General features: G+C 41.1%; 1 protein-coding gene across 3 annotated transcripts; it reads right to left on the reverse strand.

The window, feature by feature from the left end:
* On the reverse strand, positions 1-22,575 carry Rnf19b (ring finger protein 19B). Of its 3 annotated transcripts, none has more exons than XM_026406826.2 (9): positions 21,811-22,575; positions 11,462-11,667; positions 9,377-9,518; positions 7,461-7,623; positions 6,909-7,023; positions 5,093-5,233; positions 3,971-4,178; positions 1,542-1,673; positions 1-851 (listed from the first exon to the last, which is right to left on the reverse strand). In XM_026406826.2, exons 1-9 carry the CDS (start codon positions 22,434-22,436, stop codon positions 344-346), a joined length of 2,241 nt encoding a protein of 746 aa, XP_026262611.1. In that variant the 5' UTR covers positions 22,437-22,575; the 3' UTR covers positions 1-343. The 3 variants fall into 3 exon arrangements, with proteins under 3 accessions (XP_026262611.1, XP_026262610.1, XP_026262612.1); XM_026406825.2 differs by having other exon boundaries at positions 9,377-9,521; XM_026406827.2 differs by having other exon boundaries at positions 814-901.
* Between the last annotated feature and the right edge of the window lie 965 nt (positions 22,576-23,540).

The following is a 23,540-nucleotide window of genomic DNA, read 5'->3' on the forward strand; positions in this document are numbered from 1 at the left end:
CAGAAATCTTTATTAAAATGTGTCCTTCAGTAATACGTTAGCATACATACAATATACACACATACATATGTACACTCTTTGACACACCTCACGGATCGCCAACATCAGTTTAACCAATAAATTAAACCTAAAAAAGAGGGGGAAGGGAGGGGTACTAAGGGCAAAATTTTCATGTATTATCTGGTAAGAAATTGCAAATTTCTCAGAATTTCCCTGGGGAAAACCTGACCAGAAAATCTTTGAAATAAAATACATAAATCCCCCCCAACCCCCCCACCAAAAAAAATCCAAAAGATGCAGTTACAACAAATGTGCTTCTCAGAACAGGAGCATTCATTTCACTTCATACTCTGGCTTCTGCACCTTCTGGCTTCAAGACAGTCTGTCCCTCGGCTGGGGCACAGAGGTTCATATGGGCACTTGGGCTTGGTGCACCTTGGGCTCTGGGGGTTGAGGGGCAGGCTGCAGTATGGGAGCGGGGAGAGCCGCACTCATCTGAGGTGATGTCTGGCACGTCATCTGACTGTGTGTCAGAGCTCTCCAGATCACTGCGGATGCTCTCTGGCTGGGCCAGGCTGATGTCCCAAGCTTTACTGGCCAGGCAGTCTTTCTGTTCACAGCTTTGGTGTTTGCAGGGGGGATCCTCTTCAATGCCGCCACCGCCACCGCCACCGCCACCATCACCGCCACCGCCACCACCACCGCCACCGCCACCGCCACCACCTTCTTCTTCATTTTCTGCCATCTGAGCATGGACATGGAGTGAATCCTCTGTGCTGCTTCCACTCACCAGCTGATACTGGCTTGGTTTGGCCTCAATATCCACTTGGATTTCCATATTGTTGCATTCTCTGTGGAGACAAAATCCACTGTGCTGAGTCATGCATGGGTCATGCTATACCTGTTGATAAAAGCAGTTTGTGGATTTAGGATTAGGAAGTTTAAAAGGATGAGTAAACAGAGGACTTGAGCTTACTTTTTGCTACACAAACACTCTTTTAAACATCTGAAAAAGCTTCCAAAATTCTTCTAAGGGTCAGAGCTTCACACTATCTTTCTCAAAACATGAATGTGAAAGATTTATAACTCTTTCCTACTGTGCTGTAATTAGAAGAAGCCAGAATCCCAACAGTAAGGAGTACTGCAATCACACCAAGCCAGATACACTACTTAAAATGAAAGCATATGGGAACCACATCAAGCAAAAGGTGAGCAGAAACTGTAGATTCACAGACATCAATGAACACCAGTCTAGCTCTTTCAGTTCCATGTGAGTAATTACACACTGTTTCAGTAGCCAAGGGGAGGGGAGGAGGAGGGAAATGAGAGAAGGAATCTTTAAACATCAAGCCCTAACAAGAAGAATCAAGAGATGCCAACACCCTAGGACCAAGAACTTGGTCAATGAATTCACAGGGCATACTCTACATCCCACTAGATGGTACATAAGAACCCTAACATGAGGCGTTGCACTTCTCAGAAGACCTAGTACTGGGCAAAAAAAAATGCAACCTCTCCTGGGCATCTGACTGTTCACATACCTGTCCTGTGGGTTGTAGGAACTGATTATGGAACCGGCCATAGCACGAGTGCTTGCGTTGTCACTAATTGCACCAAGACTGGCTGTGTCTTTGGGGAAAATTTCCTTTTGGACATCGGCTTGGACTTCTAACCTGTGTAAAGAGGGGACGTTCAAGTTAATACGAGACCTGGGTATTCTGAGACAGTCTACTTCCTGGCACACATCTCTTCCATTATTCTCTTGCAAACTGTCTGATCATCTCCAAATTGTTAAATAGATCAAATATGTGCCCGCTCATTTACCCTCTTAAATATCTACTGATATCGTCCCCTCCTTTCTATCCCCACTACTACTACTTTCACACCCCCAACATCTCCTGCTTGGGGATTTACCCCTGGGCTCTCTCTCCAGGAGCACCTAAGTCCAAGTCAGACAACCTCAAGACCAGTGCCAGTGGATGAAGACCTGATCTCTCTAAAATTCCTTAACTCCTGGCTGCCTCCTGCTGAACAGGCATTTATGGTCTTCCTGATCTGTCAGGAAGCCAGTCTCATCTCACTAGAGGCTCAAAATCATAATCACTTTGAGTTCAGATTTTTATACCTCCATAACTCTGCACCTGCTATTCTCTCTCTCTGGAAGTTTCCTTTCCTCTGCAACAAACATATTTGGTCCTTAATAAAGGAAATACCATTTCCCAATTTTCTCCCAGAAAACCAGTTACTTCAACTAAGTGCTCCCATAGCAACTACCTACTTATCAATTTATCTCTCTCTCTCTCTCTCTCTCTCTCTCTCTCTCTCCTCTGGGAGTTTCATAAAAGAAGAGACCACATCTCACTCACACTTTACCCTTTGGGCCTCAAAACACTTAGCAATCAAATCACCCCTGGGCTATAACATTGAAGGACACACAGGAGCCAACCTCCTCCCTCCTGATAGAGCAGCATTTTCCCAATGATGTCTCAGAGATAGGAACCCATAACTATTTGCCTTCTTGGCTCAAACACCATTTTGTTGCACTCTTGAGTATTTCCTCATAAAGGGTTTCACCGTCAAACCCATCTGACTCATTCACTTCCTATAAAAGAAAGGCTTTCACAGAACTGGAACAGCTGGACTGGCTAAGCTGCAGTTTCAGCAAGTCACTCTCCAATTACATGTGTCTGCTCATTTATAGGGGAGCTGGCTTTAAGAGTACAGCAGTGAATGTTCCAGCATTTGGGGGCAGGATCCCCTAACAATAGACACCATAGTCACAAGACACAGCGGGATCAGCAGCAGCCTCCACCCTACCACCTGCACCTTGGCTCTGCTGCTCCGCCTCAAATACCCTTCAAGGATGTGAAGCAGTCTGGCAAAATGAGGAGGGTGCAAGGGAAGTGCACTCGTCAGAGACCTGGGTTCCAGCTTCAGCTCTGCCACAGGCTCGCTTTCTGTGGGCAGAAGCTTTCTCAAAGTAGCTTTCTTACTTACTTAGTGGCTATGCTAAAATCAACTTGGAAGTTTGTTTTTAAACTCAGTCCATCCCTAGGTCTCATTCCAGGAGACTTTAGTTATTATTCGTGGAAATGGGCCCTAAAATCTATTTTTAAGAGGTTCCCAGGTGATTGACCTACCTGCCATCTGTTGCTTAAATCCTTTTAATAGCCAACAGGCCCTTTGGTCCCACATTAAACACTTCAGAAATAAGTAGCATAGTATCTGCAAAGGTAGTCCTTTCCTTCTTTAGGTTTTTATACAGCTTTCTTCCTATATTCTATGTATTGCATTCAAATTAGTTTCCCTCTAGCTTCTGCCTAGTCATTTTAATCTTCCTCTTGGCGTGAGTCACAGAAGTCTAATCCCTTCCCCAGCTGAAGGCTTTCAGACATCTGAAAGCGATTAGCTTCCCTGCCTCCTTACCCTGCTGTGCTCTACCTGTGCTCCGCCCCAGGCCACTCTTCAGAGAATCAAAAAACTGCTTCTTATCTAATATCTGTAAAGTGCCTCTGTATATATTCTGGGTTGTCTGAATGTGAAATGACCAAGCAAGTCACAATCTTTTTAAAAGTCATAAAGCTTTACGCATTCTCAACACAAATTCATAGATAGGACAGATATAAGGGTCATAGTACCAGTTTATGTTGTACATGGTACAACATAAATGCCATTCAACCAAAAGCCAGTAAAATGAGCCAAGGGAGAGCACAACCTCAGGAATTCAATGAAAATGCCCGTTCTTCCGTTAAGCAGGAAGCCCAATGTGGTTAGTTGAGGGATAATATTCTGAATATGGAAGTAGCTACTGTGCAGCATAAAGAACTCAGAAGTTTGCTAAAAGTTGAGAAAAATACCACTGACAACTAAATCAAAGTGACATGATATATGAAAGATGCATAGTACAGAGAAATGGCTTAATGTATCACTTCTTATAATTCTAACTGTTAGAAATTTTCTATTTGCTTACCTGCTGTACTTTCCTTTGCCACTGGAGAGAATGCCACCACTCAGCGTGCCCCCTGAGAGGGCTGCAAAGCTTGCTGTTTCACTGTAAGGGCCTTGCATAACACTGAGTCCATCTGTAGGGCTTCCACTGGTGCTCAACACACTAGTCAGGCCTTCGATGCTGCTTTCCCCAATGCTGGGATTCTTGAGGGCTCGCCAGGCATCTGCCACTGTGGGTGGAACAAAACATCTCAATTCAGGACAGCAAAGCATCAAAACAGTCTAACAGGCATATTCCTAAAATGACTTTTCAGAGTGGAGGATTTTATGTAGAAAAGTACTAAGGTATTCAGTTAATGAAAAAGCTACTATGTGCAGCCATTGTACATCATTTGTTTTAACATATGTTCATATTTAATCCCCCCAATTGTCAGGCATCGACAGCTCTGACTTTAGTTGAAGAAATTAGAATTTAAAACTAAATTTAAAACTTATCCAAGATCACAGTCACACCAAACTACAATTCTAAGTCCAAAGTTATTTCCACAACTCTGTAGCTCCTTAATTAAACTGAAGATTTCAAAATATGTTTAGGTCAGTGTGGATTTCAATAGAAAGACTGAATTCACCATTGGTAAACTCTGTGCCCCAGGTTAGTTAAGATGGTGAAGTGGAAACAATGTTCAAGAAGTCAGAAACTTGCTTAGTCCCAGCTCTGTAAAAAACTCTTAACAGATACTGAAGTAAAAGCTTAAATATGTTCCCATTTAAAAGGGGATAATAATAGCCCCTGCCCTTCTTCTTCAGAGAGCTGTTGTAAAAAGGAAGATAATAACTATGTAAAGTCCTCTGAAAATTGTAAAGTACTGTGCAGACATAAGGCTTTATTATAATCACTCAACCACCAGCATACTTGGAGTTACTTAGAATCCTACTAGTTTGTACCTGCCACACAGAGGCAAGCACCAGAGGAATTAACCTAATAATTCTGGAACAAAGAAATGAAAAGCTAAAAATACATTACCCCCTACAAACCTCATTATCCAAAGTAATCCAATGACAATCTCTGTAGAATGTGCTGAATTTTATTGATTTTTATTTTATGTCCCATAAATTTAAATGAAAATAAAAATCTTTCCTTTACCTGTAATTGGACCATCATCTTCATCAAACTCAATTTTTACTCCCTTTCCATTGGCTGTGCTAACTCCACAGCCACCGCCACGACAGAGAGAAATGGGCACAACCCCATAGACATATGCCAGCATAATGGGGACACCAAAACCTAGGGGAAGAAATGAAAACATGTCAGCAGGCCATCAGGGTGCAATTGTCCTAAATTCTCTTTCCCAGTCTTGACATGGACAAACCACTTATAAAGGGCCAAAGAAAGAGTGCACAGTCCCCAAGTGGATGTCTGGTATAATGGAATGATGACCAGACTTGCAAATAGAAAGGTCTAGATTAGCTGGGTATGGTGGTGTATTGCCTACAATCTCTGTTACTCTGGAGGTTGAGACAGGAATATCCAAGTTCAAGGTCAGCCCTCAAACAAGACTCTGTCTCAAAAAAAAAAAAAAAAAAAAAAAGAACTAGGGATATAGCTCATTGGTAGAGTGCTACTGGGTTCAATCCCCAGTACCACCAAAAGAGAATAAAAAGATCTGGATTACAATCTTGACTCCAATTCACTGGCTATTTTACTGTGGACCTGTCCTCTCAGGGAAAAGAGAACATATGTGCAGTGCCTAGCAGAGTAAATACACATTACTTTCATTTCCCTCCTATTCACTGTTTAAGGGCTAACCCAAGAATCAAACATTAAATAAGTGACTACTAGGGTTTAGGGTATCCCAGCAGTGTAAATTACAAAGTCATACTGCTCTGTGAAGTAGAATGGTTTAATTATTAAGAGCACAGGATCTGAAGTCATACTGCCTTGATTCATACATCTGCAAAGTGACTTTGGCAAAATTACTGCACCTTTCTGTCACAATTGTGGTGCTTTCTGAGGCTGTAGGATTAAATGAAACAATGTGTGTGAAGCACTCAGAATTATGTTTTACCACCAGCATACTTGGAGTTAGAGAACAATTAGTAGAACTGTTCTATTAAAAAGTAGAATCCATTTCTGCTTCTAATGAAGTTCAGAGTTCCTTACACCACATGATAGCTGCTTCCATATGTAGAATAGTCTTTTGACTTCATATCCTTCCTCTACTAACCACATTGGGCTTCCTGCCTAATGGAAGAGCAGCATTTTCATTGAATTTCTGAGGCTGTGCTCTCCTTTGACTTTCAGCTGAACAGCATTTATATTGTATCTTATGGCTACCAGTTCTGTGGCCCTTTATATCTGTCCTAGTCTGTAAATTTGTGTTGAGAATATGTAGAGCTTTAATTATTATAACTCATGAAATATTAATTATAGATTATTTTTCTAAATATCTCCAAAAATATTGTGAGACATTAGTCAAAAATAAAACTGATTTACTTTGTGAATCTCATGACAAGTGAAGGAAGAAGATGAAAGGTGAAAAACTAGGTTTAAAATAATATTCTTTAATTCAATTTTTTCTGTATGCCACACTGAGTTCTAGGCACTAACTTAAGACACATTCTGATAGTTTAGTGTAGCTGAAAAATAATCATAACAACATTGCCTAATAGAGTTAACTTGAACGCAGGTTTGTCATAAAATGTGGTGTCTCCAGGATAAAATGTTTGGCCAGCTGACTAAACTGCTGAGGTCAGAAAGCTAACAGAGCAGTGGGCGTGGTGGCACGTGCCTGTAATCCCAGCGAATGGGAAGGCTGAGGCAGGAGGATTGCAAGTTCAAGGCCAGCAATTGAGCAAAACCGTGTCTCAAGATAAAAAATAAAAAGGGCAGGAGGTATAACTCATCTCCTTAGTGGTAAACAGTATAGCTAACAGAGGAGTTGTGGACCTGATTAGCTTACCAACACTAACTGCTGCAATCACTGGGGATGCAATGACCGACAAAGTCACTCCTCCTGTGATGGCTAAATTCCTCTTGTGTTTGGAGGTTTTCCTTCCCTCATACCTGCTGTGAATCTATAAAAGAGAAAATTCAGGTCAGCAGGTTAGGACACCAATATTTTGCCAGGGGAAAAAAAGAATAAGTGAATATTTATTTACAAGTTATATATATTAAAATATACCCTTTACCCCCAAAAATCTTTCTCAAATTTTAACCTAATTTAAGAGTTGGAAAATATAAAAAAGTTAATCCAAGAGGAGACAAAATAACTCAGGGGAATAAAGTAAGCAATTCACCTTTAAGTCTCTGAGACAAGCCAAGCCAGGATGTTAATAAGAACTTTGAGATCCCATGGGGGTTTATAAAAATCCATTTAAGAAATTAAAGTTATTTTTATCTAAGAACCAGCTGGTTTCCAGGCAGCTCTGAAATATAAGCTCCTTTCCATTTCCCTCAAACCTTTGCCAACAAAACTAAAGCTGGAACAGGCACAGAACCCAGCATGTCTTACCTTCCTTCCAACGTAAACAGGAATGCCAATGACCATGGCAGGGATGGCAATACCAGCAATGAGAGAAATCCCCACTGGAGCACCAATTAATGTGCCCAGCTGCCAAAGAATTTTCTTCTTCCGACTCCATGGCTTCTTGCCCCAGAATGTACAGCCAGAGGGGCTACAGAAGAAACATGGAGTTAATGTCAATATCACAAACACAGCTTCTTATCAAGAAGGCTTGATAAGAACAATAGCTTTCTTTTCAATAGGAGTGATTTAGTTAAAGGAGAATTCAGGAAACCAATATATTATACAAGAGAGAGAGAAAGAGGACATGGCTAGAGTAGTAGAGCTGTGAGCTCTTTCAATTATTTATTAATTCATTTACTTTGTAAAGGCAGAACTCCAGAAACAAAAGGCCTTTTCTTCTCTCTGTTGAACTCTCTCTTCCCAGACCCATCAACACTGATCCAGCTTCTTTTTTTTTTAAAAAAATTTAATTAATTATTTATTTATATAACTGATCCAGCTTCTTGACACTACTTGGGATCCTGCATAGCCTGTGCATTTGATAACTCACCCAAATGCATTGTGTACTGCAGTTAATTAACATTTTGTGAAGTTTCTTAGCACATGTCCTACCACGCCTAATAGATATTGTAAACCATGTTCATCGTTAATGTCAGTTTGATAACTTTGGCTACTTTTATTCTCGGTCTTTCTATACCTGGTCCTTCTTCTTCATTCCCTTTGTGGTACCTTCTCTTCTTGATATTTAATAAGCAATTGTGAAAGTAGAAATCATGTCTTAATCACCCTGTGTCCCCAGTGACTGTTACAGAGCAAGTATTCAAATGTTCACTAAATTGAAAATTAGGTATTTTCATCTACACAATGAAGTCTGTAAATATTAGCTCCTCTAGGACAATTATTTTAAGATTCACTCAATGCTTTGGGAACTCATTATATGCAAGAAGCTGTAAAGAGATCATAGTTTAGTAAGATTAGACATGTCCATGAAGTGCAAAGTAGTGAAAATATACTGAAAGTGATAAAGGAATGTCATGAAGAATGAGGCAGAACCCAATTACTCAGGAGGCTGAGGCAGAAAGGTCACAAGTTCAAGGCCAGCCTGGGCAACTTAGTGAGACCCTGTCTCAAAATAAAAATAAATGAATAAATAAAAAGGGCTGGGATAGTAGACAATAGGACAGACAGCAGAATACATCAGACACTAGAAAGGCAATATGTCAATCAATGGAAGGGTAACTGATGTGATACAGCAATTTGTATACGGGGTAAAAGCGGGAGTTCATAATCCACTTGAATCAAACCATGTAATATGATGTATTAAGAACTATGTAATGTTATGAACGACCAATAAAAAAAAAAAAAAAAAAAAAAAAAAAGGGCTGGGGAAGTTGCTCAGTGGTAGAGTGCTTATCTAGTATGCATGAGGCCCTGGGTTCAATCCCCATTACCACGAACAAAGAATGAGGCAGAAAATGGGAAGGTATGATCAATGAAATGGCATTTAAGTGGCTCTTCAAGAATGAATAAGAACTGAGCAAACTGAGACAAAAGGGGAATACTGGGAGGCTGATGTGGTTGGAAAGCATGTCAGGCAAAGAAAACAACAAGTATAGGGACAGGATCCCAGAAGAGACATAAAGAACAACAAACCCAGATTATCTGGGATATAGCATAACTAGAGGAGTAGATTAGGGCCAGGCTATGGAAAGCTGTTGGGGGGGAAGACATGATTAGAAGGTTGCCCAGAGATTGCTGAACTGGAAAAAAATATGATCAGAGATAACTTTTTACAGATTCCTCACTCTGTAGTGAGAAGACAACTGTCTCTTTGACATCCTTTTTTCTAAATAAGTAAGGGAATAAGACTACAAAAGCAATGGACATATTTCCCATCTCACCTGAGGTAATGCAAGTCTGAGATTTCTTTCATACAAAGCCAGCAGAATTCACAGCCACACACTGCACAGGTCATGTGATTACAGCTTCCATCATTCATCTTGATAATGTAAGCACTGCATCGTGGGCATGGCTTGATGTCATCTGCTGGAGTGGGAGTAGGAAGGAAGGATGGGTAGAAAAATACCCACTGTTAAACCTAGTTGACTTCATCATTCCTAACAGTGCACATAGAAATGAAGGGGCAGTCAAGAACTCCTGACTGAGGATTCCAGATTGTGCAACACACTTTACTGGAAGGTTGGCTATGTCTAGACCTCAGGAATTTTCAGAAAATGAATTCTGTTTCATACTGAGCTGCCTATCCCAGTAATTGGCATCTTATATAGCACTTGAGTCACAGTCTGAACAAGGAGACTTCCCTAGAGAAAGAACAATGATTCCAAGTAAAACGGAATTTCCACTTGCCTATAGGCTGATGGATTTAAAAGCAGAATCCTATTTCAAAAATAGTCAGCAGTCTAAAATTGACTTTAAATTTGGTTAACTGTTAATTCAGAAAACTAATTTTTCAGATTCAACAAGTATTATTGAGATTTGTGGTCAACATAACCCACAGTTTCTTCCTGTGATACTTTCAAGTTCAAAATCTAAAAATAATTGGATATGCTATATAACATATACCTGGTAATATTTACAGCCAAGTTAGGAGCTACCCTATAAATATGACAATTTAGGAGATTGTGCTATGCCAGAAAAATGAATGGCAAAATCTTTCCTATTAGCCTCTCCCAAATGACATCATTTGGGAGACATAATCCACTGACATTTTAAAATAGGTTTATTCTGACTTGTCAAGGTTGGAACTGAATGTGACATTTTTTTAAAAGGTTCTGGAGATTGAAAATCTTCCTCCTTTTAAGGTTAATGATTAATTCATATTAGTATCATTTTCTTTCCTTAAATCTTTATCTAAAAGCAGTGATATGCTTGAAGCTAGAAAGCAAACAAGTACAGGTTTAACACTAATTAAGTGTCTTTCTGCTCACAATGAAATGAAGAATGAGGCAGAACCCTAGCTAAAGTACCTAATTGTTCTCCAATGTGAGACATATCACTAAGAAGGTAGAGGCTTAAATATTCAATTTTGTGGCTGGGCCTGGTGTTCTAATTCCAGTTACTGGGGAGGCTGAAGCAGGAAGATCACAAGTTACGTGCCAGCTTGGGCAATTTAGTGAGACCCTGCTTCAAAATAAAAAAAATTAAGGGGCTGGGGATGTGGCTCAAGTGGTAGCACGCTGCCCTGGCATGCACGAAGCACTGGGTTTGATCCTCAGCACCACATAAAAATAAAGATATTGTGTCCACCTAAAACAAAAAAATAAATATTTTTAAAAAATTAAAAAATTTAATAAGGGCTTGGGAAGTAGTTCATGATTCAGCACTTGCCTAGCAGATATGAGGTCCTAGGTTCAACCTACATACACACATAAACACATACAATTTTAATTTTGTTGTATTTTAATTTTATGTGCCTAGGATAACCTATAAATGGTCAGAAGAAAAGGTACATATCAAACATATTAATGAAAGTATAACCACTATACTATTATACCATGCCAGGCATGGTAGTGTGCATATGTAGTCCTAGCAACTTCAGAAGCTAACATGATGTAAACATGAGAGTTCAAAATCAGCTCTGGAGATCCCAGCTCAAAATAAAAAAGGTGTGTGTGGGGGTGTGTGTGCTGGAGATGGAGCTTAGGGATAGGTAGAGTACTTACCAAACACGCTTGAGGCCCTGGGTTTGATCCCCAGCACCGCCAAAAAAAGTATAATCAGGGGTGGGGATCTATCTCAGTTGGTAGAGTGCTTGCCTCGCGTGCATAAGGCCCTGGGTTCAATCCCCAGCATCACACACACACACACACACAAAAAAAAAAAAAAAAAGTATAGTCAAATAATAGTTTCTGTTCTCAGATTCCAAGGAATTCTTGAGTTTTATATTAGTAAGATAACTTTTCAAGATTTGGGCTCACTTTATGAGGTATCAAATAAAGAGACAATGAGATAATGCCAACTTATACCTGGTCCAGATTCTTGCCCATAACTGAGACCTGAAGTATGCTTGGTCCGAACTCTCAAAGTCTGTGCCCTCTGCTGCCGGGCCATATCGCAGGTCTGATTTGGATGCCATATCTGCTTACAGTGGTAGCAGAACTCAGTCTGGCAGCCTTCCCTCTCACAGGTTAGCTTTGGGCAGCTGGCACAGCCATAGGCAATAACAGCATAACTGGTAAGGAAACAGGAAGATACCAGTAAAATTAAAATTGATCTAACAAGACAGACATTATTCATCAGGGCTAACATTGTTTGCCACCACCCCACAGCCACATAAGATGCAAAGAAAACATGCATACATGAACCTGACCAACTATATAACTAATCCCATATGAGAAAGTAGATTTCTTGATATTCCAAAAATAATTTCCTGAAAAAATGGGGGTATATATCATATTTAGCCTGAATTCCTAGCCTTTGTTTAATCATAGTTTAAAATGCTTCAGTGGTTTGCCACCCAGTTTCATAAATAAAGAGTACAAAACAATTTCCTTTCCATGGTTTATTATATTTAGAGAGATTAGAGTTTGTTTACAAGACAATACTTATAAAATAAAGAACTACAGCAAAAACTAAAGCAAGCATACTTTTTCATTTTAAGTTTTACAATGGAGTTGGTCTAACAACAGCTTGAGAGACAATGGCCCTAGATGGTGAAGTTCTACTGAAAGCTCATTTTATCTTACACCTTTCTTTTTTTCAATTCCATTCTATACCTTTTAATGTCTTCTTTCTTGATAGCTTCCAAAAGCCAAGAATACTACCACCTCTCTTATAATTAATATAACATAAGGTCATATCTTCCCTCCTCTCTTTTGACATATATGCTTAAAAATGTAATTCAGAAATTATCAGCTCTAATATCAATCGTTTCATGTAATCCATGCTCATTTGCCAAGAATTAGTCTCCCATAAATAATCCACTATATTTACAACTTCTAGCCTTTCTTATTAATTCTAAATATGTCAACTAAATTTTCAGACTACCCTAACAATCAGAGACTTTTCTTTAAAAAAGTAATTTAGAGAAACAAATGGAAAGCTGCAAAAGTTTACCACACGGTTTTCAAACAGATAAATAATTGCATGCATAGCTGTTGCCATCTGTGCTTTGTTGTCCCCTATTCCATCCTCTTCCCAATTTCCAAAGCCCTCAAATAACTTATGTGAATGGCTAATAAGGTTTTCTTGGATTTATTCCAGTTTTCTCATTTATTTGAATGTACATTAGATGTTCATAATACCAACTCAAGTTCTATGGTTCATCATAGATCCTGCAAATGACACTAAAACTATAAATGACCAGTATCTCCTATGTCATATGATACAGGCTGCATTAAAACTTTACTCAGAAAGAACAAAGTGAGAATAGGTTAATGTGTGAATGCAAATGATTCATATCCTGTGGGAGCTCTGAGCAAATTTACCCCACCTAGCTGCAAAATAGCTACTAAAGATAAACAATATACCTCCTAAAGAAGTGACTTGCTTGCTATTTTGTGTTAAATGGGAAAAGCAGTAGATGACCTCAGAAGAGTAATAAGCCAAGTTCTGAAGATACACATTAAATTGACTACCAGTCAGGAACACTTAAACACTTCATAATCCAATACCATTTTGCAGAGGAGGAAAAAATACTTATTAAAATTCTGTTTGTTTTTGTGCTAGGGACTGAACTCAAGGCCTCCTGTATATTAACCACACACTCTACCACTGAACTACACCTCCAAATAAGATTCCTTTTTTATTAAAAAAAATTAAACACAGTTCAAATCAGTATGTCTGGTTCATTTCAGTTTCTTCACTATTAAACCTGAGGGGCAGGGACTGCTTCAGTTTTCTCTGGCTTCCTTTGTCTATGAAGACCAAGGTATAAAGGTATCTGCTGCTTTGAACCTTAAACTTCACATTATCCTTGTTTTTCTTAATTTTGACAGACTTGGCATCCTTTTGCCTGTGAGTGGAAAATCCTTGATTTCCTCAATTTTTCAAGGCACAGCAATGAGGCATACTAGGGAGAAGACGTGGACTAACACAGCAAACAGTGAAAAACCAATTTTAGGTGTGTAATTTGGTTCTAATGAAGTAAAATAACCCCAAACTCCCCAATCTATTATTATGACACAGAATTACTCATGGCATGAGACTTGATATTCTTGTTTTGGGGTGCCTGGTCTGGGCTCTGATTCATTATACATGATACTAAGCTACTTAAAATCTCCAAACCTTAGCTTCTACCCCTCAAATCAAGGTATAGGGAGATAATTCCCACCTTCAAGTGTAGCTGAACATATTCTAAAACTGTATTTGCAATCTTGCCCTGAAAAGTATGGCATGAGAACGGCACGAGCTGGGCATGATGGTATACACCTGCAATCCCAGATATTAAGATGCTGAGGAAGGAAAATCATAAGTTTCAGGCTAGTCTGGGCAATTTGGTAACTTCCTTCCCTCAAAATTCAAATTTTAGAAAGGGTTAGTTAGAGGTGTAGCTCAGTGGTAGCATGCCCTTGGGTTCAATCCTTCAATCCCAGTTCAATCCCCAGTGCCATACACACACACACACACACACACACACACACACACACACACACACACAGAGCTAGAAACAGAAAGAGAGAAGAAAAACATAGCATTCTTGGGGCTGGGGATGTGGCTCAAGCGGTAGCGCGCTCGCCTGCCATGCGTGCGGCCCCGGTTCGATCCTCAGCACCACATACCAACAAAGATGTTGTGTCCGCCGAGAACTAAAAAATAAATATTAAAAATTCTCTTAAAAAAAAAAAACATAGCATTCTTTGCCCTACACTTCTTGGCCTTTGCATATTCTTTCTTTTGCCTAGAAGTCTTTTCCTTTCTTCTTGCCCTGGTAAATACTTACCCATTTAAAAATCAGCTCAAATGTCATATTCTCTGTAAAATCTACCTAACCTCTTTAGGCACCTGGTTGCCTATTTTGTGCCAGTGCACAATCATAACACATTATATACATTATATTGTAATTATCTTGCCTCTCCAACAATAATAGAGAAGGAAGGGGGAAGGGAGAGAAATACCGACAGGGAGAGGGAGAGAGAAAGGAAAAAAAAATCCTTCAACCCTAAACCTATTTACATGGCTTAAATACATTGATCAACTTGAATCCAGTCTACCTTTTCAGATTGATATTTAGTCACTTCCCAGATCATGCTCCCTACAATATGCATCCAGAGGCTAACCAATCCAACTCCAGATTTAGGATGGTATCTTGGCATTTTATATCTCCATGCATTTGCTCCTAACACTCAGGTTTAAGAGGCTTTTTTCCCCCTCTATCCTCATCTTGAATGAATTTCTACTCATATTCTTGAAGGCCCACATCAAATACCATCTTCTCCATGAGATCTTTTTTTTATATTATCATGCAAAACCTATTATTCTTTCATCTAAGAATACTTGTATTTTCCTTAGTACTTATCACATTATGTTTATAATTTCTTATCTATCAATCATCCTGTCTTCTCTACTAGGTCAACCTTCTTATCAAGAGGACTGCGTCTAAGTCCTTTCTGTTATACCCTGTCCTCAATTAGTGTTCAACAAACACTGCATCATTTTCAAAAGTGTCTGCTGAATGATTACCTAGCCTATTCTTTCCCACTTCCTATTCTCAGTTCCTTATTTATGAACCAGGTATGCTTTCATACTCTGTACCTTTCTCATCAAGACTCACCTATTGATCTCATGTTTTTAGTACCTAAATGAAAGGGTTTGTACATGGAAGTTGTAGAAACAGTAGAAATATTCTAGAGGAAGTATTTTTTTAAAGTTACATATGGACACAATACCTTTATTTTTATGTGGTGCTGAGGATTGAACCCAATGCCTCACACATGCTAGGCAAGTGCTCTATCATTGTGCCACAAGCACAGCCCCTAGAGGAAGCAATTCTTAATCTACTCTGAGTGCACAAGATGTACTGATAAATAAAGACACCCACTCAAGGCAGGCCAGAGTGATAACTATTAAAGAAGTCTCAAAAACTGCAAATAGGGAAAACAGCAAATAGTTGATTTTATAGATGCAACAGAAAAAATAAAAACATGCTCCCTAATGATCCACATTTTGAGATAGGGTTTTGGTAAATTGTCCCAGCCTCCTGAGCCACTGGGATTACAGACGCACACCACTATGCATGGCTAATATTCTCCTTTATTGACTGTGAAATTTGTCTCACTCAGGGAACTTATTCTTCCCTCATAAATGTGCTAGGAATGAACAGAAGCTTCCTGTTTATGGGAATGGTCCTATCCAGTTGTCTGGGAAGACCAATACTGATATTATCTCCTAGTGTGAGGTGGGAGGTGGAACTCTGCAAGATACAGAGGCAACAATGAGAGGCTGGAGAGGGGGACCTGCATAAAGAATTTAGGTCAGGACAATCTTATTTCCTATTTAACTGTATAAAAGTTCTGCCCTTGTATACCAGGATATTTTATAACCTACTTTGCTCACCCTCAGTCTCCCAGAGATTCTGAAAGGATTTAAAATTGGCAATGGAGTAATGATGTCCATCTCATTTCATCATCTTTCCTGCCTCCATTCCTCCCCCTGTCTCCCCTTTGCCCAAAGTTCCTCCATTCCCTCCCCCGCCCCACCCCCCATGGATCAGCATCCACTTATCAGAGAGAACATTTGGCCTTTGGTTTTTGGGGGCTTGGCTTACTTAATTTAGCATGATATTATCCAGCTCTGATCATTTACCTGCAAACGCCATAATTTTATTCTCTTTTAATGCTGAGTAACAGGACATCATTACATGTATGAATGCACATATGGTGCCACACTACATCGTGTACAACCATAGAAATGAAAAGTTGTGCTGCAATGAATCAAAATGCATGCTGGTGTTATATATACCTAATTAAAATTAACTAACTAATTTAAAAAAATGTTCTGAACATAAAAAAAGTTGGCAATGGAGCATCTGAGAGGAAAATATAAAAGTTTCATTATTTGGGGATTTTTGAAAAGACATGCATAGGCAGAGATTCAAAAGGATAATAGAGCAACTGTACCACTTATTAGCTACAAAACATTAGATCCCACATTTATATTTATTTTTTTTTAGTACCAGAGATTGAACCCAGGAGTGCTTAACCACTGAGTCATATTCCCAGCCATTTTTGTTTTTTGACAGGGTCTCATTAAGTTGCTCAGGGCCTCACAAAGTTGCTGAGGCTGGCTTTGAATGTATGTCCCCTGGCCTCAACCTCTAGAGTTGCTGGGATTACAAATTCTTCTCTGAGATGGTTTCTCCTTTACAAAATCCATTTATCACCATCAACTTGTATGAGACTAAAATTAAATTATATGTAAATAAGATTATACTTAAATACTATGCTATAAATAACCATAAATGTCAGTTATTTGTATTTTGAGCTAATTTTATCTCATTTGAAAGTTTATTTATGTTTGTAGCACTGGGGATCAAAATCAGGGAAGCTCTCCCAAGCTTTATCTCTTGCCTTTTTAAAATTTTGCTAAATTGCCAAGGCTCACAACTTGTGTCACCAAGCCTGTGAAAGTATATTGTGTTGCACACCTGTAATTCCAGCAGCTCAGGCTGCGGCAGGAGGATAACAAGTTCAAAGCCAGGTTCAGTAACTTAGTGAGGCCCTAAGCAACTTAATGAGACCCTGTTTCAAAATAAAAGATAAAAAAGGGCTGGGGATGTGGCTCAGTGGTTAAATGCCCCTTGGCTGAAACTCTGGTACCACCCCCCAATACACACATACCCCCCACACACACACTTGTTAATATAGTACTTAGTATATTAGTATATCAAATAACAATATGAATGTTCCCTTACTTATGAATAAAATATTGTATTTAAATGATTAAAGACTATGCAAACTCTTTTTCTGTTCTACAAATATTTTGTAAAATAATGAAATCTCTTAATATATAGTGTTCTATAAGGAGTAATCATAATAAAACTAATGATCAGAACTTGGTAAATTCACTCACATGTTCCCCCACCCTGGGAAATACATATACATGTTCCCATGTGTAAGCACACTCATATATTAAACCCAAGTGAGGATTTGGTAAATTTTGCTGGCAAGAACTTGATCAGTGTGTTACAAACATGATTAGGTATGGGAAGAGATAACTGGAGCTTAGGGCTTCTTTTCTAGTATTATCCATGATTTTCCCCAGGCTCAGAAGAATAAAACAGTTTGATTTAAAAAACAAAATGGAGGGGCTGTGGCTGTGGCTCACTGGTAGAGTGCTCACCTGGCACATGTGAGGCACTGACTTCAATCCTCAGCACCACATAAAATAAAATAAAGATATGTGTTCCACCTACAACTAAAAAAATACATATCTTTAAAAAAAAGTTTAAAAAATACCCCAACAACAAAGATCCACAATATCCAGTAAGAACATAGAAGCTATTTTCTTCCTGGCATTAAAAATAGGCAGCAGCTGGATGCACCCCTGTAATCCCAGCAATTTGGGAGGCTGAGTCAGGATTGTAAATTCAAGGCCAGCCTATGCAATTTAGTGAGACCCTATTTCAAAATAAAAATTAAAAAGGACTGGGAGTGTAGTTCAGTGGTAGAGCACTCCTAAGTTAAATCCCTAATACCACAAAACAAAACAAAAACCCATGGGTAGTAAAACTGTGGCCATATCCCTAAGGAAACCAGGACACTCCTTTGGGAGGTGACAGAATTTTAAACTTAATCCCTGTTTTTATAACCACCTTTAGCTGAATATCTCAAAATTCTTTGCAAACATTATTTAAGACTCTCAACTATAAGGAAAGAATTAGGCCTATTTCAGATAAGAGAAATAAAGTAAGTGATTGTTAACAGGAATTAGAAAAGAAACTAGATTCTATAATACCTGGCTCTCTCAATGTTGTCCTTAAGGAAAATGTCCAAATAGTATTCCCAAAAATGGAGTTAGGCTTACAAGCCAATGCTTTTTTATAACAGAGGCTAAGTGCAAAAAGTAGTTAGAACAGAGGTTGAGTGACCTTCATTAGCGTTAAGACAAGCATTCCAAGCCTAGTTCACCACTATTAGTTATATAACCCTGAACAAATCAATCAATTTCTTTAAACATCAGTTTCCTCATATGTAAAACTGTATCAAATCCATCTCACAATGTTGTAAGGATCAAATTATGTATGCCAGTCATGTAGGTCTTCAGATGCCAGCTTGCTTGTTTTCCTTTACCTTTAAGTGAACAGACACATAGAAAAAAATAAATATATGATTGCTATAATTGTTTTTGCTAATTTAAAAAACCTGGGTCCTGTCAACCCAATTCTTGGCTAAATTAAGAAATGGCCTAGGCACAGTGGCACATTGACTCCCAATGACTGGGGAGGCTGAGGCAAAAGGATAACAAGTTAGAGGCCACAATCCCAGCCCCAATTTTTCAATTTTATTTTGAGACAGGATCTCACTAAGTTGCCCAGGCTGGCTTAGAACTTGCAGTCTCGGTAACTTAGTGATTATCTTAGTGAAAGCCTGTCTCAATAAAAAAAATAAAAAGGATTAGGGATGTAGCTCAGTAGTAAAGTGTCCTGAGTTCAATCCTCAGTATTTGGAAAGAAAAAGGAAGATAGATAGACAGACAGACAGACAGACAGACAGATAGATAGATAGATAGGTGTGTGTGTGTGTGTGTGTGTGTGTAGAGGTATGTGGGGGGGCAGGGAGTGGAGATATGAAAAGAAAAACCCTAGGACTGTAGTTGTAGCGCAACAGAAGAGCACAAGACCCTGGGTTCAATCCCCAATAATACATACACACACACACACACACACACACACTTCTTTAATACCTTTCAAATCAGTAGTGGTTTTGAGTTGCCACCAAGTTTTCAAATTAATTTCTATCCATTTTTGTTGATATAAGCAAAGATATAAAATTGACTTCAGAGAAATAAAAAATGTAAAATGGGGCTGGATTGAAACTAGTCATAGGAGGTTTGATTCTTCCCTTTCTTTAATTATGCTTTGACATATTTTCCAGAAAGACGACCAGAGATGCCACATTTCTTAAATTCAAGGAAACTCACATTTTTTTAAAAAAAAGAGTTAATATACTATTCCAAAATTAACCATATAGTATTCTCTTAATATTCTTTGGGTTCAGAAAATAGATCAACAGTATCTGCAAAACTTTAATACTTTATAAATTAACCTCACAAGAGCTGGGTGCAATGGTTCATATCTGTAATCCCAGCTGCTTGCCAGACTGAGGAAGAAGGATTGCAAGTTCTAAGCCAGCCTGGGCAACTTAATGAGACCCTGTCTCAAAATAAAATAAAAAAATTGGGGCAGGGATTGTGGCTCAGTGGTAGAGTGCTCGTCTAGCATGTGCAAGGCCCTGGGTTCAATCCTCAGTACCACATAAAAATAAGTAAATAAATAAAGGTATTGTGTCCAACTACTTCTAAAAAATAAATATTAAAAAAATAAAAATAAAGGCTGGAAATATGGTTTAGTGGTAGAGCACTTACCTAGCATGTGCAAGGGCCTATGTTCAATCCCCAGTACTAGGGGGGAAATAATTAACTTCATAGAGCCAGTAAGACCACCAGACCATAAGCAGACCCTTTTGTTTAGTTTTGTTGACAAGGGTGATTGAACCCAGAGGTGCTTACCACTAAGCCACATCCCCAGCCCTTTTTGTTTTGAGACAGGGTCTTGCTAAGATGTTGAGGCAAGCAGACCCTTTAAAGAGCCTACGAAATCCTTCCTGATACTTATTAACCAAAAGTGAAAGTGATCTATCATAAACAGGGTACCTTTGACCACACACTTCAAAGTAATTTGGCAACTCCATCTTGGTGAGGTTAAATAACACACCCACTTCTAAAGAAATTTGGCAGGGGCTGGGGTTGTGGCTCAGCACCAGCCTACCATGTGCAAGGCCCTGGGTTTGATCCTCGGCACCACATAAAAATAAAGGTATTGTGTCCAACTACAACTAAAAAAAAAAAAAGTTAAACAAAATAAATAAGTTTGGCAGAATAAAAAATAGAAGTTAACTATTTTAATTCTCCTAGACACTCAAAAACGGCTCCTTTTGAAAGCAAACAAATGGCAGCATCATGAAAATCTCAAACAGCCTATATACAGAGACTACAATTAAAAGCCCTTAAGTGCTTTGAAGCAAAGGATCACACAGCTTTTTACTAGCATTACATTTATGCCCTGCACCTTAGAATCCTTTTGCCTCCAAAACATAACACAGGAGAATAAAATTATCTGTCCAAGGTCCACAGCAGGTAAAGGAAGTCTGCCTCCCAACCCCTTAGATGAGCCCCTCTTGGCTGAATGCTAACATTCATGAGATGAACTGAAAAATAATATTTTTTTTTAAAGAAGGGGTGTGGGATGGAGAATCTCCACTGAATGCTTCAGACAGGGAAATCTAGTGGTATTTCAGCTCTGCAAATATAACATTTTAACTCACTGACCTTTGAAATCAAGCATTCTTAGTGCATTGAAGACTGTCATCATGATCTCAAGATCAAATCGGTTGGCAAACATTTTTTTTCTACCTTATCAATCTCTGGGTATTCTTCCACTCAGTGCCCCATTGACACTCTGGACAAAGAAAGGGTTTGTCCACCCCTCACCCCACCCACAGCAGCAGGGTAAGAACCACAGGGTGCCTCCCAAAAGCTTGGCACAGAACACACAGTGCCAGGGTGCTCCCAGAGCTCTGCTAGTGAATTGTCCTCTGCCCTAAGTGCCATTCCTATCACCTCCATTCCAACTTTCAACAGCGATTGTCAGGAAAAACACGCCTTCTCCTGCAATGCTGCTAAGCGTGCCCCTAGCCAAATGGACACACCCCTCCAAAGCGCTGCCCCTGCAGAATGACATTCTCACTGCCTCCTTTGCCAAATATCCCCTCCCTTCTCACCAAAAGATATCCCCACTTCTGCAGAGGGGCCTTCACCTGCCCCCGCCCCAATAAACCCTCCTGTCTGCTGACTTAATGGACAGTTCCCTTCCCCTGACCGACAGCTTAGTCCGCACCTCGAGCCCCTGGGCAGGGGTGGGGCGCTGGGTGCCTTCAACACACTTGTCGGGGCTTGTCAGATGGTTAGTTACCGGTTACCACCCCGCCGCACTCGCTTCCCTTCTTTCCCTGCCGCTGGTCACCCTTACCCTCCTCCTCGCTTAGGGATACACTCTCAGGGCAGCCCCTCTCTGCTGGCCACACGCGAGGCCCCGCAGCCCCCGCCACGCCCCTCAGCTGCAGCCCAGTGCCCCTGGCGGCCACGCCCCCGCGCTCACCCGCAGTCTGGGGCCGGGCACCAGCGGCAGTCCGGGTCCGAGGCCAGGTATCGGCGCAGCATGAACTCCTCGTACTTGTGCATGAGCGGTGGGTCGGCGAGCAGCAGGCGGATGTCGTGCGGGTTGAGTCGCTCACTGCACTCGGGGCAGCTGATGGGCACCCGGCTCTCGCTGATCTCCAGGCGCAGGTAGTGGCGGAGGCAGTCCCGGCACGAGCGGTGCGGGCAGCTGAGTAGGCGCGGGGCCCGCTCCGGCGGCAGCCGCACTAGACACAGTGGGCACTCCACCTCCTCCGCGCCCGGGCCGCCGCCCTCCGCCGCCTCTTCATCGTTGAGTCCGGCCCCCGCGGCCGCGGCGGCCTCCTCGGCCTCGGCGACCGGCTCGGCGGGCAACGCCTCGGGCGGCGGGGCCTGGGCCACGGCTGGGGCCGGGGCGGGCGGCGGCGCAGCCGGGGGCGGCGGCTCGGCCTGCGGTTTGGCCCGGGCGCGGCGGCCGCGGGCCGAGGCGGAGAAGACGCTATGGAAGGTGAGGCGCCGGCGCCGGCCGCCGCTGCGGCACTTGGGGTCGGGCGCAGCCGCGTGTAGGGATGTGGAGCGCGGCGATTCGGAGTCCTTCTCGGAGCCCATGGCCCACAGAGGTCGAGGAGCCAGGGGCGCCCAGCGCCGCCACAGCTCCCGCCTCAGGGCCCCCCAGCCGGCGCCCCGGCCGCCGCCGCCTCGGCCGCCCTCCCGGAGATAGAAACCGAGCAGCGGCTACGAAGTGGTTATAAAGCCTCCGCCCCGCGCGCCGCGACACACTGCGCAGGCGCCTGTCTTCGACACCTCACAACCCGCGTAGCCCAGGCGAGGGGCGCTGGGCGGGGCCGAGCGGGCGGGACCGCTGGACCCGGGCAGAGCCCCGCCTCCTGCGGGTCAGGTGGTTCCAGCGCAGCCATATTGTAGAGGTTCGGGGTGAGATCAGCTAATTGCTGTTCCGCGCCTCCACCCGGAGTTCCATCACCCGTACCCCCATCACCCCAAGGGGGACTTGGCGGCGCGCCATTACTTACAGATAGCCTGATTGTCCCTCCCACTGAAATGAAACTCCACTTAACTCATCTGTTAAAAATAGACAGGGGTTGATGAGATGGTGAGTCCCAACTGGTCCACCTTCCAACATTTCTGTTGATACTCGATATTAAGCAAGCAGCATTAATTACCAGAGAATGTATGCATTCATTGAGCATGTACAAAGTGCAAGACAGTACTAGATAAGATAGGCAGGGTCCACTATCTGCAAGGGATCTGCCGAATAAAGTCAGAATTTCTTAATCTAGCATTCAGTGCTGTCTGTGAACTGATGAACTATATTCCTTGACCCACCTACCTTTCTGTCTTCCTGATAGCTTGGTTACTTTGCCATTTGTGGAAGGAGGTCCAACAATTTCTTGTGTGGAAGTGCCTACCCCAACTCCTCTGACGGGACCCTTAGGCTTCCTAATGGGAGACAATGTCAACCGTGATAAAAATGCATCAGGATTAGATTTAGTTGCAAATAACAGAAGAAAAAAATGACTTATAGAAATTTCTTTCTCTTTTTATGAAAAATAAGTCCAGAATTAGCCAGTCGAAGATTGCTTAGCCATCCTGATCATTTGGTGAACAATTTTAAGATAACCTCATTAATGGTCCACATCCCAAACAGAGGGAAGGAAAATGAGCAGACAGGTGTGTCTTTTTCCTTTTAAAGAA

This window comes from Urocitellus parryii, chromosome 11, assembly GCF_045843805.1.
Source record: "Urocitellus parryii isolate mUroPar1 chromosome 11, mUroPar1.hap1, whole genome shotgun sequence".
NCBI lineage: Eukaryota > Metazoa > Chordata > Mammalia > Rodentia > Sciuridae > Urocitellus > Urocitellus parryii.

Bases quoted from the DNA above. Each gene is read 5' to 3' on its own strand.
- Rnf19b (XM_026406825.2), bottom strand. From the start codon at position 22,436: ATGGGCTCCGAGAAGGACTCCGAATCGCCGCGCTCCACATCCCTACAC. The intron at 11,668-21,810 runs GTGAGCGCGGGG...TTTCCTTACCAG, and splicing joins TGCCCGGCCCCAGACTGCGG to TTATGCTGTTATTGCCTATG. The intron at 852-1,541 runs GTATGTGAACAG...TTGTCTCCACAG, and splicing joins TCCTACAACCCACAGGACAG to AGAATGCAACAATATGGAAA.